We start from the raw sequence: 16295 nt of genomic DNA on the forward strand, positions 1-16295 counted from the left end.
CGTATCAGGTTCCACTGTACTTTTTGGTACTATTCATGGGTTCCACTGTACTATTTCAACTAACATTTACCTTTATCTACAATACTTTCAGCAAAAAATTTTCAGTTTCAGTAAAATAAACGGATCCCAAACAGATGCTTAATTGAGCTTACAAGCTTACCATAGAGCTCTTTGATTTATCTACGTTTGGAGTTATTGTCAATACGATCATTACAATTTATTAGTCACAAAAGATTTTGTTGTTGTCAATGTAACTCTTCTACCATTTAGATCTGTTAATTATTCTCCATTAATTGCGGCATCCCCATCTTTATTTCCCTTTTCCCTAAATATAAAAATTAATATAAACAAAAGGAGATATATAGATATTTAATCCCTAAGCCAATTGTGAAAGGATAAGGTCATCTCATTTGGTCACTTTAAGAGCTAACTGCCACGGGCCCTCCCACCATTATTTTCCACTTCGTGTGTGGATTGTGGAAACTTTTCCACTATACCAAACCTCTTTGAAATTGAGATGTCTTGAATAACGAGACACTGGGGAATGCCTAAGTTAGTATAATAGTATGACTAATTATAGGGATGTTTCCTTCTTTCATTTTTTTATGGAATCTTTTGATTCATGTGTCTATTTATATTCATGAGATAGAAGCATTTGTTGCTGGCACTATCCTTCTTTCGCGATTTGCGTGTACACTGCACACTATAAGCATCAAATTAATTATATAACAAACTTTAACAAATAATTTATGGGAAATGTTAATGAGTACCCTTAGGACACTAATTAAGAATCCAGTTAAAAAAAGTTTTTATGAGAAAAAAAAAATTAATATTTTGACAGCTTTTTTCATTTTCCATAAAAGTGATGTCAAAATTTTCGTAAAATAGATTGTTAACAAGTGTTCTTAGGGCACTCATTAGCATGATCCATAATTTATAGTAGTCATTAAGTATTATAATATTTGAAAAATAAGTTTCAATTATTTACATATCATTAGAAAAAAAAGAAAATGTAAAATTTAAAGATTAACATATTATAATATTCTCTCAAAAAAATAATATTGTAATATTGTTTTTATGCATAAATAGGAAAATTTTTAATTTCCATTCTAACTTATTAAGAACATAATTATTCTTTTTATATTATTGATTATGTGCTCTTATAAAAAATGATTGATTATGTGCTAATTTTTTTGTTGTTGGATTTTGTTTATTATTATTATTATTATTATTATTTTTAAAGAATGCATCATATAGGGTGTAAATCGTATTTTTGCATATGAAAAGAATGCCATAGAATGGGTGTCTAGTAGAACCTTATATTATCCCACGTACAGGACGCTCAATGCATTATGATGCCTAAGGAGAAAAAGTTTAGTGGGATTTTCCATTTATTTGACTTATTATTTTATATACATTTTTTTTTTTTTGTATTAAGATTGTTCTTGTTTTTTGAGATGTAAAATTGCTAATTAAGTTTCTGTAATTAAGTTTTATTTACATCTCTTTCACGAGTTGTTAGGAAAATTTTGTTAATGGTTATTTGGCATACTCATAATATTTTTTTTTTTTTTTTTTGTGTGAAATAGTTTATAGTTTCAATTGAGTTTGATTTTTATTAGCTCAATACTTGGGGCCTTCTTGGAGGTGAGGGAAAAAAAATTATCATTTTATACAATATTAAGACATTTTTATACAATTTTGGAGGTGTTTTGCTTATGCAACTGGGGCCTTAATACCTTTAATTAAATTTTTTTTTTTTTTTGGGGTACAAGTGGGGCCTTGAGTCAGCCCTGCCCACATGAGGCCGATATATATATATATATATATATATATGGAGAGAGAGAGAGAGAGGTGGGTTTAGAACATAAAAGTGCAATGGTGGAGCCATATTGATAGCCCGTTTGGTTCCACTTTTTCAGCCCAAAACGGGCGTTTTCAAAAAAGCTAAGCCCGTTTCTGCGTTTGGTAAGTTCAAAACGCAACTTTTTTTATAAAAGTTGCGTTTTGAACTTTTAGAAAAAATTGAAGACAAAACGCGCAACGAAAATGGACCATCAGCGGTCCATAAATCAAAACGCGCTATGCGCGTTTTGTTATATTACCGTTGCAATCATTGAAAGACCGAAATACCCACACGTTTGACGCCCCTCATCTCTCATCTCTGCTCTCCCTTCGCATTTGACGCCTCCATCTCTTCTCTCTGCCTTGCTCTGCCTTCGTAAGTCTCTCTACTCTCTGTCTTTTTTCTTTGTCTTCCTTTTCTTCTTCCGCTTCGTCTTCCTCTTCTTCTTCTTTCTTTCTTTCTTTCTGGTTCTTCCTCTCCGTAAGTCTTTCTGTAGTTTTGGATTGTGGTTTGTTTTATGGGTAATGATTTTTCTGTGTGTTCTTTGGGTTGATTTGTCATGGGTATGGGTTGTTTTGATTTGGACCGAACCGGGGTTGATTCTCATGGGTCTGATTTGGGTTTTTTTGGTTTTGATTTCTCTGTTCTTTGGTTGATTTCTCATGGATCTGGGTTTGATTTCTCTGTTCTTTGGTTGATTTCTCACTTTTGGTGTGTGGGTTTTGATTTCTCAGGTACCAAAAACACTGATCTGCTACCAAAAACCAGGTACCAACACTGATCTGATTTTTTTTTTTTTTTTACCGAGTGTGGGAAAAAAAATTTCGGATCTTGCTATGAATGGGTATTGTTCCTTTACTTGTTTTGTTATTTGTTTTTGCTGATTGGAATATATAATGAAGTGTTTAGTTAGTAAAAATATATAATGAAGTGTTTAACACTGATCTGAATTTTTTTTTTTTTTTTTTTTTTTTTTTTTTTTTTTTTTTTTTTTTTTTTACCGAGTGTGCTATTTTAATATATAATGAAGTGTTTAATGAGTATAGTTTGTGAATCTGAAATAGCCGAGATTAATCTTAGCTAGCTTCTAGCATGTGTAATTTGACTTCTTGTTATACACTAATGAGCTTAATAAGTACCATCTTCAATCTTCAGTGTATGTCTGCTAGGCTTGCATACTACAATACAGGTACATGGTGCATGAAACACAACGTTTACTTTATGGTTATGGACATGGTTTTCAGAACATTCTAGGCTTGTTAGGATAATGAAAGAGAGACCTTTATAGACTTGTCTTTTCTAGATTTCCACCTAAATGATGGCGACATTGTCTTCCTAGAATTGAACAATTACCTTGTCTTATGGAACATGTGGACAAGCCATCAAACTACAAAAATGGACATCGTCTTCTGTATTTCTGCTTTTGCCTATTTTTGCTTACACAACTTTTAGTTTATCTTGTATCTTTGATAACTCTTTCTTTGCATTCACAGTTTTATTCCGCTGATTGAAACAGATGGATATATAAAATTGATTTAAACAGATGAATCTTGTCTAGGTCTTGGTATTTAGAATTGATTGAGCCCAAAACCTAATGTGATGATTGTCCCATGGACCAACTGTAACTATCTGCATTTCTGAGTTTTACTGATCAAAGTGGATGTTTTGAGTTTTTTTACCATAACTATGTCAAGTTTTGGCACGTATCCAAACAAAAAGAAAGAAAAGTGTTGGTACATTACAATTATGCCGGTGAACTTTTTATCAATTGGCACCTTCTCCCTCAGAAGTACATGGTGTGATTGTGGATTCAAAACCCTCTTGCATGTGTGACTTACTAATAGAGAAAAAACATGTTTCATTAAAATTATGGCTTGCCTTTTACTCCATGATCCTCTTAATCTCTCTTTACAGAAATAATGCAGAGGAGGCATTACAGAAATTGAATGGCACAGTAATTGGCAAGCAAACTGTGCGTCTTTCTTGGGGTCGCAATCCAGCAAATAAACAGGTACTCGGCAGAATCTCACCCCCCACTCCCTCTCCCTTTCCCCCAAAAGGAAAAAAAAAAATGACACCATCACTCCATTTTCACTGCATCTACTTTTGGGTTTGGAAAAGAGCTTTTTCGAGGATCTAATGGACAATTCAGATTTCACTATGCACTTAGCTTTGACAGAGCTGTTTGAAGTCATCCCTAGCTGTTGGAAACTTGGAAGGGTCATTGATCAGTTTTGCATGAATGATTGTTCATTTAAATTCTGAACACATCCATTGCTACCTGCTTTCTCAGGACTGGATCCATATAATGATAATCTTTAATGGTGGATCCATAGAATCCAATTCAGAACTGGAAATGCTTACAGCAGCTTTAAAACTTATCTCCAATGACCTGCTAAAACAATTGATCTTTTCAATTTTATCTGCCTATAAATTCTGATTTGTTGTGAGCTTGTTTTTCTTAATTGGTTCTTTTTGGGGTTTTGCAGTTTAGAGCAGATTATGGCAACCAATGGAGTGGGGCATACTATGGAGGGTAGCTTTATGATGGTTATGGATATGCTTTGCCACCACCTCATGACCCAAGCATGTATGCTGCACCATTTGCTGCATATGGAGCTTACCCCATTTATGGAAACCAACAACAAGTGAGCTGAAGGAACTGCACGAGTAGTTCTAGAAATTAGACAATATCACGCTTAACTGGGCGAAATTTCTTCATTTCTCTGTAAGTTGAGTGGTTCTGTAGAATTCTTAAGAAAATCCCTCCAAATGTGGAGTGGAACTGAATTTTGACAGACTGAACTAATTTTGTAGGGATTTGACTAATGATTTATTTACAAATCACTGGACTGAAATTCCATTTGGGGGGATAATAATTAGTAGTTGTCTTTTTTTTTTTTTTTTTTATATATATAATATCCTGTAGTACAATTTAAACTTGGGTTATTGGTATGTATTTTATCATCTTTATTACATTTTTGTGTTGTACAATTTAAACTTAGATTATTGAAATGTATTTTATATGTTTTTACATTTTTATGTAGTACAATTTAAACTTAGATTGTTGGTGTATATTTTATCATCTTTTTACATTTTTATTTTGTGCTTCATGTTGATGGAAATTATTTAGATTTAATTAATATTATTATTATTATTGTTTAGTAAGTATATGAAATAGATGATTTAATAAGTATGAAATAAACTCACATCCACAAAAAAAAAAAAAAAAGGTTTGAAATAAATTCCCTTATATATACATTGTCCTTTTTGGTCATTTATCCCTCAAAAAGCCACTTTTAACAGTTTTTACCAAACACTCAGTTTTTTCATTATGCACTTTTTAACAGCTTTTACCAAACACTCAGCTTTTTGAAACTCCACTTTTTCATTATGCACTTTTACAAAACTCCACTTTTTCATTATGCACTTTTTCAAAAAGTTGAACCAAACTCACCCTGAGACTGAAGGGCGCTAGGGCCCCCCAAATTTCTTTTAAAAAATTTTAGTAGATAGACTATGAATATGAGTAAATCCAAGGGCCAAAATCATCATATACCACTGTTTGGGAAAATATGTATAGATTTATCACTATTAGCGAAATAATTAGCAATCTACCGCCGTTTTGAAACTAGAGATTGCTGTGTAACTCGAGTTTCAAAAACTTGAGTTCTTTGAAAAAATAGTCTTCAAATTTGCCATGTTATTTTTTATGGAACTCGAGTTCTTGGAACTTGAGTTACATAAAAAATTTTCAAAATTTTTCCATAAAATTCGAGTACCATGAAAAACTTGAGTTTCCAATTAATGGTAGATCCCTACATATTTCAGAAACAGTGGTAGATTGCAAAATATTTTAAAAAACAGTGATATTTGGCCATTTTGACCTAAATCCAGGCAATTTTACTGTTCAAAAGACAAGATATGAGAATTCCCCCCCCCCCCCCCCCCCCAAAAAAAATCTGCAAGCCGCAACTGATATGAATCTGAGCAGAACACCCACACAAGTGAATCTTTCTCTCTGTTCTCAATCTCTATCTTTGATTTCTCATTCCGGCGTTAGACTCACTAATTAGTTTCTTCTATTTTTTTTTTCCACTTTTTTACTTCTTCGTCCCACTCCAGTCGCTCATGACTTTTCTTCTTTACTTCTTAGTTTAAGATAGTATGGTGTGTCAAATAGTTGTTTCTTTGCATGTAATGGTTTGCTCAAGGTACCACGTATATTGTCTTCAAAAGCAAAAGTAAAATTCTACTCTCCTGGTATGACTTTTCTTCTCTTCTTTATTTTTTTTTAATTAAATTAATAAATAAGATTTTTTTTATTCAATGATCATTAGTCTATTTATTAACAATCTTTAACCTACTAGTAATTTTTTTTTAATCTCTGTCGTTACCTGATGGATTATAATTTAAATTGAAAATCTAGAGATAAATTAAAAAACTATTAATTCATTTTTCAAAAGAAAGGAATATGATAATTTAGAATATAATATATTTTTGGTTCTAATAATAATTTAGAGCTTTGTATATGTTATTAATGTGGCATATATAGCTAAAAAAAAAAAAAAAATACTCCCACATTTTTTATTTGGCCCCCTCAAAGATGAATTTCTGGCTCCACCACTGTAAAGGTGGGAGCAATCTTTACATGACCTAGTCAAACATTTAGCTCACAAGAAATGTTATTCTTTCACTTTGATTCCAAAAAAATTCCAAAACTATATCGTAAATGTAATTATGTTAAGAACAATGAACTACATACACTGCAGGCTTGGAAACTTGTGTTCTATATGTATAGAGTTACATATGAAGTAAACACATACAATCATATTACTTAATGCAAAAAAGTAAAGAAGGCAAGCAATATGATGACCAGGAAAACCAATGAAACCTTCTAGTTTCAAAATAAAAACTTGGGGAGGATTTAATCTAAACTATCCTCAAGGCAACAAATTCAATACGATAGAATGGAAGTTTTACAATATATTTTCCCCTAAATCTAAAGTTACCTCTTATTGTACTTACTCACGTGACTGCACGCAGTTCCGAATCCATAGACTCTTCTATATGAATTTGTTGCACACAGGCACCCATGTTTGTGACTTAGAGATCCCACTTAAAGGTTTTGATCATAGGTAATTGTTGATCTTGTATGCAACAACTTATTCCACTAGTTCTTGAATATAGATCTTCTTTCCAGTAGATGCTTGTTGAATTAGAAGGTTACAAAAACCTCACAATTCTCATAGGAGTAACTCACAAGACTTTTAAGAAAATTAGAAATGTATTTAGGGTTTTCCTTTTATATTAGGTAGTTTTTTGACTATTCTTGAATTTTGACTTGAACCATCATGAGCAATGTCTAACACTTAAACTAGACATATTTTTGTACTCGGTTTGCCAACCTACATAAAATTAGAACCTAAATATTTATTCCTAAATATTTAGAATCTAACAATCTCCCCCTTTGGCAATTTGTGACAAAACGTACATAAATATGAATTGCTCAATTCAAGAAATAACTCAATACAAGTTATTGCCCTGCTACAATTCAATCAAAATCTACTATCTACAAGTTGCAACAGTAAACAGCAGCATCATGAAAGAATTAACCAGTAAATTCATGAAACACCAAAAACAAATCATAAATACATGTGTAGAAAATACAGTATAAACAAAACTTGAACTTTTTTTCATAAAGCAAATTAAAACAAATTATCCAAGAGAATAATCATAGAATCAATAAGCATCAAGTTTTTGAAACAAGTACAAACTAAACATAACAAAAAAACAAAACAAAGACAACTCTCCCCCTAACTACAAGAGCTCTCACATCTACTCTCCTTTTTTGTTATGCAATGCCAAAGGCAACCATCAAGTTCAAGGCAGTTACATTTGTGATATGTTCATCTAATAACTGTCCATGCCCGTCTGAGTCGACATGAATGTCTCCATTATATACTACGTCGATTGAGTCTCTAAAACTCTCTCAAGCATGGAGCTGAGAAGCATCAGTATCCATATCAACATCATGGAATTTATGCCTATTATTTTTAGTGACCCCGCCACCAAAAAAGATAGTACATGGAGTGTGGGACCCTTCGTAACTCTTATTGCTCACAATTTATCACACACTATCATGTTAAAAAAAAAAAAAAAAATACAGTTTTAATTAAAAGTTGTGAAATTGTAAAATTTTGTTTTAAAAATATGATTTTTACCTACGTTCACATGTAACGGTGTGTACAGACGATATGCAATAAGTCATGTGCAACATTGTCAAAATAAATGCTATTTTGACACATAAAAAACTATTTTTTTTCTATTTTAACATACTATTTTACAATATATCTATATGTTACATATTCTATTATTTTATCACTTTATTTAAATATTCTTTTTAATAATTTTGTTATCACTTTACCATCGCACACCTTTGGTGGGATGATCACTCTACAAGTATAAGTACTTGTGGGGTGTAGGGAGCAAGGGACGGAGTTTAAGTTTCCAGGAAGGAGCTTCATACACATGTATACTTAGATTAGGTTAGAATAAAATTCCTATCTTGTAGATTAGGTTAGAATAGAATTTCTATTTTGTATAAAAAAATAAACACACCTTACATTAAATATTCTCTCTTTTTACCACTTTTAGTTGAGGAGAGAGAGAGAAAGTTGATTAAAAAAAACTTTAAAAGAATGGAAAAAGTAGCGAGAAAAGAAACTTAAAGTATTTGGTGTTTGGCATGCTAAATGCTAAAATTTAGCATTTGACACAGCTGAGGCAATGCTCATGTAACAAGAAATATAGAAAAGGTCAAAACACTAACGATATAGAAAGAAGCCTCAGTAATGCATGCACTTCACGAAATTCATAGAGAGAGGCGGAGACAAAAACAAAACAAAGAACAATTGAAAGGCCAACACCAGGCTACCAAAATTTGCAATTCCAACAAGTTATGATATTTAATTCATAATGTTTCTGGCACAGTAGATAAATTCAACCTTAACATCCTCGAATACGCTTCCTTGTCCTAATGTTCTCGAATTCGATGTACATTAAGTCTCTGGTTCACCAACTCCAATCACCAGGTAACTAACTCTCTCTCTCTTGAACAACTGGTTTGATTGTGGTTTAAGTTTTAATGGTTAAAAAAAAAATGATATTTTGTTGATTTTTGCAGACATATAAGCTGTGTGATTTTGTTTAGGACAATGAAGATGAGATACTGTTGCTGGGGTTTGATGGAGTGCTTAGTATTGGTGATGGGGTTTTGGGGATTGAGTTTTTGGGTCCTTAACCAGTGATTGCCTGGCTCTATAAATGGTACTTTTCTTTCCTTGGGTTCTCACTGTTAGAGTGAGTTTGTTTCTGTTTTCATGTATATATATATATATATATATATTTTTTTTTTTGTCTTGGTTAGTGATTTGAAATAAAATGTTAGTTTTCAGCTAGCTTGTTGATAAAAATAGAAGTTTAAGTTCATAAAAATCGAGTTGGTAGGAAAATAGAACTAATGAAAGAATATTCTCTCACACTTTTTGAGAGAGAGAGAGAGAGAGCCGAAGTGTTTATACATGATATTTGTTCTACATGGTAGAGGACTGTCTGCAAGGGAGTTAATTAATACATGTCAGCTATGATTTGAATTTGGACACAATCTGTCGTATTGGCATCTGAAGCAATATTTGGTCTGTTATTATTATTATTATTATTATTATTTTGTGTGGAGAAAATGTCAGTTATTACTTATTATTGTTGCCAAGATTTGTGAGATTGTTAGAAATGAAGTTGCTGACCTGTTGCCAAGGTTTGTGGAGCGGTAGGTAGAAGTTGAATTGTACGTGCTCCATAGTTTGTACCAAGGATAAGGCAACGGCTAATTCCTTTTATTATATATATATATATATATATATATATATAAATGGGGCATGTTCATCTGTTTGGTTAATGAGAAAATAAATGAAAAGCAGGAAGAAACGATTTTGAATTATATAACGTTAGTAGGTTATATGTGTTTAAAAATCTTAGGTCCTTAAAAATTACATCCCATGAAGGCAAGAATTCCATTGGTCCAGCCGAAAAAAGGTAAAAAAAAAAACTTCCCCATTGAGAATTAAAGATGTTGACTTGGATGAAGGTACTGTTTTTCCCTTTGTTATTCCATCTTGGGATTCACATGGTGTAAATTTACATTGAGTATTCGCAATCATTTGCTATTCATCTGAATTTCATTCTGGGATGAATTTTAGTGCTCTAGTAAATTATTTTAAACTTTAACACTTGTTTTAATCAATGTTCCATCTATGGTACTTTTATTATTGATGATTCATTTCTATTTTTTTTGTTATCTTACATTCTTAGCTACGATTGTGTTAATCTACGATTACATTTTTTTTTTTCCATTTTTGACTTGGCAACACTAATTGGTTTTTTAGTTAAAAGAATATTAGAAATACAATGAGATAATAAATATGACTTCTATTTGTTTTGTAGATTATGGGAAAACTAACTACAGTAGTGGCTAGTTTTAATTTTAATGTAATAATTTAGTCTTGAAACTTAATATATTTCTCATTTTTGAATGGTGAAAGTTCATGCTTCGGCTGCCCTAAAGTTGAAATCCTGGTTTGTTCCTGTATACAGTACTTTTGGGGATGGAGGAGTGAAGAAGAATATTGCAGTTACTCAGTTTGAAGCTGTGGATGCAATGCAGTGCTTTCCTTGCTAGGATGAAGCTGCTCTTATGATGTGCATAATTGAGAATTTCTCTTTACCCTTGAAATAACTCGCCTTTCACTTAATTATTTAGAGCCTTGAATCAATTTATCTTGAGTGACAATCACTTGCACCGTCCCCTTCTCTGAACTATATGATTTCCACAGCCAATACCTGAAACACTTGGCTTTTTCCCTCATTGAGTCTCTTGCTCAAAAAACTTCATAATAATACAAAGACTGCTTCGGATAACCTGCCGTCCTCTATCCATGGATGTCAACATTACAACATATATAGTCACCTACCCAAAACTTAACCAGTGTATAGTGTAGGTGACAAGTAATTAAAAGCGACTAAACACATTTTTTTTTCTTGGTTGAAGACAGTTTCAAGTTCCTTGCGGTGATAATGCTAGTCATCCCTGCTTATGATATCATTTAGGTACTTCTCAACTCCTTACCACTTCCAAAACTGGATATAGTCGCAGTCCCTGAATTTTCTGGTGGGGCTATGGAGAGTTATGGCGATCACATACTTGAAAACAGGCTACATTATGAAGGTTTGCTTTCTCCAGTTGTCAAGAAGCAGATTGTAAGTTACATATCTAATGACCCTGTTAGCTTTTTTTTTTTTTTTTTTGGCTCCTAGCAGCTCCTGCTTATCAAAAATTATAATTTCAAGACTTTTTATTTTACTTTTACAATATTTCTCCTTTCATAAATCATGACATATTAAGAGGAAGAACAGTATTATTTATTGTTAACCCCAAAAAAGGTTATTATAGAATAACTGACAACTATTGATAATTGCCTATGACTACAACCAACCCATTAAGGTTTTATATATTGATATCAATAAGAAAAATCTGGAAGCAAATAACAGATCAATTTTTTTTCATTAAAAAATCGGAGTAACATCGAAATATGATACTTCATTTATTTCCTAAATACTTATACGTAATCTTTAAACCATATTCTTGTTTTGTCAGCTCATCAATGGTTTGTCAATCTGGTAACAATGGAATGGTGGAGTCATTTATGGCCTAATGAGGGATTTGCAACATGGGTAAAATTGAGTCGTCTTACATTTCTGCCTCTACTTTCCTGGCCAGTGCACTGCATCCAATTTCTGATACTGGTATCTCAACTTGATGTTAAATTTCCAGGAAAGCTATATGGCCACTAACTGCATGTTTCCTGAGTGGAAAATATGGACTCAGTTTCTTCAACAACAGCTGATGGCCTAAGTATGGATGCTCTGGAATCACATTTTATTGAGGTAAGTGAAATCTTGTGCTATAATTTTCTGGTAATTGGCAACACATCACTTATGCATGTTAAATTATCTAGCTTGTTAGCGAATGCAGTGATATAATCAATGATGAGAAATAGCAATGAAAAGCAAACTGCTTCCTTAAATTAATGGCCTGGCGTACTGAATTTTCAAGCAATGCAATGAACATCATCAAAGTAAATGTATTGACACGCAGTCTACTTAATATGCCTGTGCATGTTTTTTTATTTAGACCCCTGAACACTTAGATTATTTAATTTAATTAATCAACCAAGTTGTTAGGTTTATTATGCAGATCTAGGTTAAACACAACCGATCATATCACTAAAAATGGAAAAGTAAATAAGACAAACGATATGATGACCTAGAAAAACCAATGAAACTGTCTAGTTTCAAGGTAAAAAACCTGAGGAAGATTTAACCTAAACAATCCACAAAGCAACAAATTCACTAAATATAATGTAAGTGTTTACAATAGATTTTTCCCTAAATCTAATGCTACCTCTTGTAATACTTACTCACGTGACCACACGTAACTCCAAATTCACGGACTCTTCTATTTGAACTTGTTGCACACAAACAACCCTATTTGTGGCTTTGAGATCCCACTCAAAGTTTTAGATCATTAGTAGCAGTTGATCTTGTATGTAGCAACTTATCTCCACCGGTTCATGCAATGTCAATCAAATCTCTAGTAGATTCTTGTTGAGTTAGAAAGTTCCAGAACCTCTCAAATCTCACAGGAGTAACACACAAAACTTCACAAGCCTTCTAAAACGTGAATTAGGGTATTTTCCTTTTATACCTAGCAAAGTTCGACTCAAACCCTAAACGTTTTGTGGGCTTTTGGGCCTTATTTAAAATCTGCAAAAAACGAGTTTCGATCGGTCAAATCTTTCTCTCGATCAGTCGAGTCTTGTAGTTTTTGAATTCTTCTATCTACAGCTTGACTGTTCTTAGATCTTGACTTGAATCAACTTGAGCAGTGTCTAAAATTATTCTAGGACTTAAATATCTTATACTAGAGATGTTTCTATACTCGGTTTGCCAATATACATAAAATTAAAACCTAAACATTTATTTCTAAATATTTAGAGCCTAGAAATCTCCCCATTTGGCAATCAGTGACAAAACATATGTACACATATGAATTGCTTACATTCAAGAACTAACCAAATACAAGTTGTTGCTCTACTACAATTCAGTCATAATCTACTATCTACAAGTTGCAACATTAAACAGCAGCATCATAAAAGAATTAACCTGTAAATTCCTGAAATACTAAAAACAAACCATAAACGCATATGTGGAAAATATAGTATAAAACATAGCTCAGTTTCACAAAATAGTCAAACTATAACAAGATTTCCAAAGAGAATAATCAATGTATCCATAATCATCAAGTTTTTGAAACAAGAATATGCTAAACAAAATAAACATAAGCAAAAACTAAACCATCAAAGTATAAAAACTTGAAAACTCAAACTCAAACTAAATACATACATCTCCAAAAAAAATTGCTCCCCCTAAGTACAAAAGCTCTCACAACTACTCCCCCTTTTTGTTACGTATTGCCAAAGGCAACCATCAATCATTCGAGGGTGGAGGTGGTGGAAAAGAGCTCCTATACTCACTAAAATCAACTCTCAAGGTAGTTACATCAGTGATAAGAGCATGTAGAAAGGTACACCTATCAATAGAAATTGTATGCACATGAGTGATAGAAAATATGTTATGGCATGCAATCCTAAACATCAAGTAGTTAAACTCAATTAACTCATGAGAATGGAGTCTAGGCTCAGAACCCCATGTGATAGGTCTACCACAAAGAAGAGACATAACATAATCTAATGGAGAAGACTCAGTGTATGGATAGGTAGGACGTTGAATAAGAGGCACAGAAAGAGCAGCAAACACTATTTTCTTAGTGATCTGAAACTCTTCACCTTGAATCCAAGTAGTCAAGAAGTGGCCACCAAATGCAGCAGAGTGTATAAAGAGATTCAAGTAGAATTCTCTAATAAAGGCAGCAGCAAGAGACTTTAAACTAGAACAGATAGGTAACCAACTCCTAGACTCTAGATTTTGTTTGACAAAAGGGTCTAACTTATTTAGATTAATCTGCCTTTCACTCCAAATGGACCTATACTTAACCAAATTATCAAACTTTTGAGCATTTGGAAAAGTATGAAACCTAATTTGATCAAAATCCTCAGTAGAGGTAAAAGAGGACTCAACTACTCTTTTGGCTTTGGTTTTGAAATTGGTTTTAGTTTTCTTAAGACCCATTTCTAAGATCTAAAAAGGGAGAAAACAGAAAAAAAAAAAAGCACAAAAACCAAGGGCAAACTACATTAGAAAGATAAACAATATATATATATATATATATATATATGTGCAATCTTCAAAATCTACATGATGCATGATGCATTGACTCAAATGATGCATGGACTAATGCATTGAGGTTTTCAAAACCTCACAATTTTGAAAAATTGACCAAGAAAATCAAGTTTTATGAAAATCCCCAATTCATGTTGAACATAAACCCTAATTTTTCAAAAACACACAAATTGAGTAATTGACTATCACAAAAGGTGTAAAACATGTTAGAAACAATCAATTAATCAATAACAAAGATCAATTTTACCTAATTTTACTCAATTGAACAAAATTTCCAAATTACTCAGAACACATGAACCCTAATTTCGAAAATTTTCACAATCCATGATATCTTTGAAATTAAAATAGAGGAATCATGTTAATATCATGCATACACAAAAACCCACTGATCATTTTAACACAAAACACCCAAAATCATCAAAATCCCCAAAATTTCTTAAGTCTGAAAATTTCAGAAAAATGAATGATTAATGCTTGAAATGTATATAATTTGAACAAAAGGAGAGGGTAAAATAGTCATACATAATGTGTAGAAGAAAACGCTTGAAGTTTTGACTCAGAAAAGACAAAAAAATTTGTATTCAAAGAAGGATTGAGAGGAATCGAAGAAAAAGTGAGAAAAGGACAAAAATTGATCTATCAAACCCTTAAAAAATTGAAAAATTCGAATTTCAATCGGTCGAGAGGAATCGAGCAGTGATCGAGAGTGAAAGTTTTAAAATTTCGATCGATCAAAGATCAATTGAACAGGAATCGAGCCAGACAAAAAATTTTGGCCTAAAAGCTGGATATTTTCAATTGGTCGAGATTCAGATTCAATTAATAGAACCAGTAAAATAATTTGAAATTTTGAAAAACCTTGGAAATTTTGTAGAAAAAAAAAAAAAACTGAAAAGCTGTTTTTATGATATGAAATCCACATGAACACTTTGTAAGGTGGTGGGCTGTTCTAGTAGTGTTGGGCTGCTTCTTACTGCACTAGGCCCAAGTTTTCTGGATAAGGGGATTGAGACTGGTCCAACTGCAACTCAATTTGGTCCGGTTTATGCGCAAACTATGCCTGGTTTGTCAGGAACATGCTTGCAGTAAGCAAAGCTGTTTCAGATAAGTTGTGGCAGATAGACATAATAACAAAAAAATAAAATATCTGGCTACTTAGTAGGAAATGACCAAATGATCCCAAGCACAATCATAGTAATAACAATCACTTTTACAAAAAAGAAAGAAAAAAAGGGAGCAAATAGTAATATGTATGAGTTAATCAGGAGATAAAGAAATCAATTTAAATATTGTTTGCAGGAGCAAAACCAGAGAGGAAAGAACACTCCTTCTTAACGCAATTAATCTCCCAGGAAAGTCCTGCTATGGAGATTAACTACCTTGAGGGAAATGGACCTGAATGGTTGATGCACAAGGACTCCTTTTGGTTTTGACAGAGAGCAGGATTTCGTGAGGGAGAGAGAGAATCAATCTACCGGTGCATGCCTGCAGTTCTAACTCTCCCACTATTTTCTTTCTGATTGTTTTCTTTCTTTCCCTCACACTCGTTTCTTTTCTATTTCTTGGTATCACTTTTTGAATTCCTATTTCTTAGTTATGGTTCCCGTTGTTGCTCTGTTTTTTGTTCACGTCAAGGTTCTCTTTTTTAGTGCCTGCTGTGACCGGATTTTACTATTTTAGCCCTTAACCTCCTTTGTCTGGTCTGGGTGTACTGGCCGACCACCACTGGTCCGTTTGTGTGCCACCCCCTATCACCAGACAAAGAAGGGTATTTTGTTTGTTTGTCTGCCGTGGCATCCTTTCCTGCTACGGCCTGGGTTCTTTCTTTCTTCCTATCCCTCATGGCATGCACCTAGTGGTTCCAACTCAGCTTGCTTCTTTTGGGTAGTATGTCATCCCAGCAGGACACTTCCCTTAAAAGATCCTGAACCGAAACCTCAAAAATAGATTTTGCCCCTTTCCCCATCACCAAACCATGCCTTCTTACCTCTGACCCACAACCTCACCATGTCCTGTATTGACTGGGTACAGG

The 16295-nt window shown here is 33.0% G+C and overlaps 2 protein-coding genes and 2 long non-coding RNA genes across 8 annotated transcripts in view; all 4 read left to right on the top strand.

Annotated features, from left to right (window-relative positions):
- The window catches only part of LOC126725013 (aminopeptidase M1-like), a 104223-nt gene that overhangs the window by 29972 nt on the left and 57956 nt on the right, over positions 1-16295 (top strand). The window lies entirely within an intron of this gene.
- LOC126725014 (uncharacterized) lies at positions 2019-4704 on the top strand. 3 transcript variants are annotated; one of them, XR_007655246.1, is made up of 4 exons: positions 2031-2221; positions 2581-2614; positions 3761-3857; positions 4336-4704. XR_007655246.1 is itself a non-coding variant. In XM_050429493.1 (3 exons), the coding sequence occupies exons 1-3, from the start codon at positions 2406-2408 to the stop codon at positions 4384-4386; spliced, it is 357 nt and encodes a 118-aa protein (XP_050285450.1). In that variant the 5' UTR covers positions 2020-2405; the 3' UTR covers positions 4387-4704. The 3 variants fall into 3 exon arrangements, 2 of the variants coding, with proteins under 2 accessions (XP_050285449.1, XP_050285450.1); XM_050429493.1 differs by having other exon boundaries at positions 2020-2614; XM_050429492.1 differs by lacking the exon at positions 3761-3857 and having other exon boundaries at positions 2019-2614.
- Positions 8719-10847, top strand: LOC126725020 (uncharacterized). The gene is made up of 3 exons (XR_007655252.1): positions 8719-8940; positions 9033-9175; positions 10499-10847. It is a non-coding gene; the product is annotated as an uncharacterized LOC126725020 (long non-coding RNA).
- Positions 10855-11848, top strand: LOC126725022 (uncharacterized). Its single transcript, XR_007655255.1, has 3 exons — positions 10855-11161; positions 11559-11635; positions 11736-11848. It is a non-coding gene; the product is annotated as an uncharacterized LOC126725022 (long non-coding RNA).

The sequence above is a fragment of the Quercus robur genome, chromosome 5 (genome assembly GCF_932294415.1).
Source record: "Quercus robur chromosome 5, dhQueRobu3.1, whole genome shotgun sequence".
In the NCBI taxonomy this organism is placed as follows: Eukaryota; Viridiplantae; Streptophyta; class Magnoliopsida; order Fagales; family Fagaceae; genus Quercus; species Quercus robur.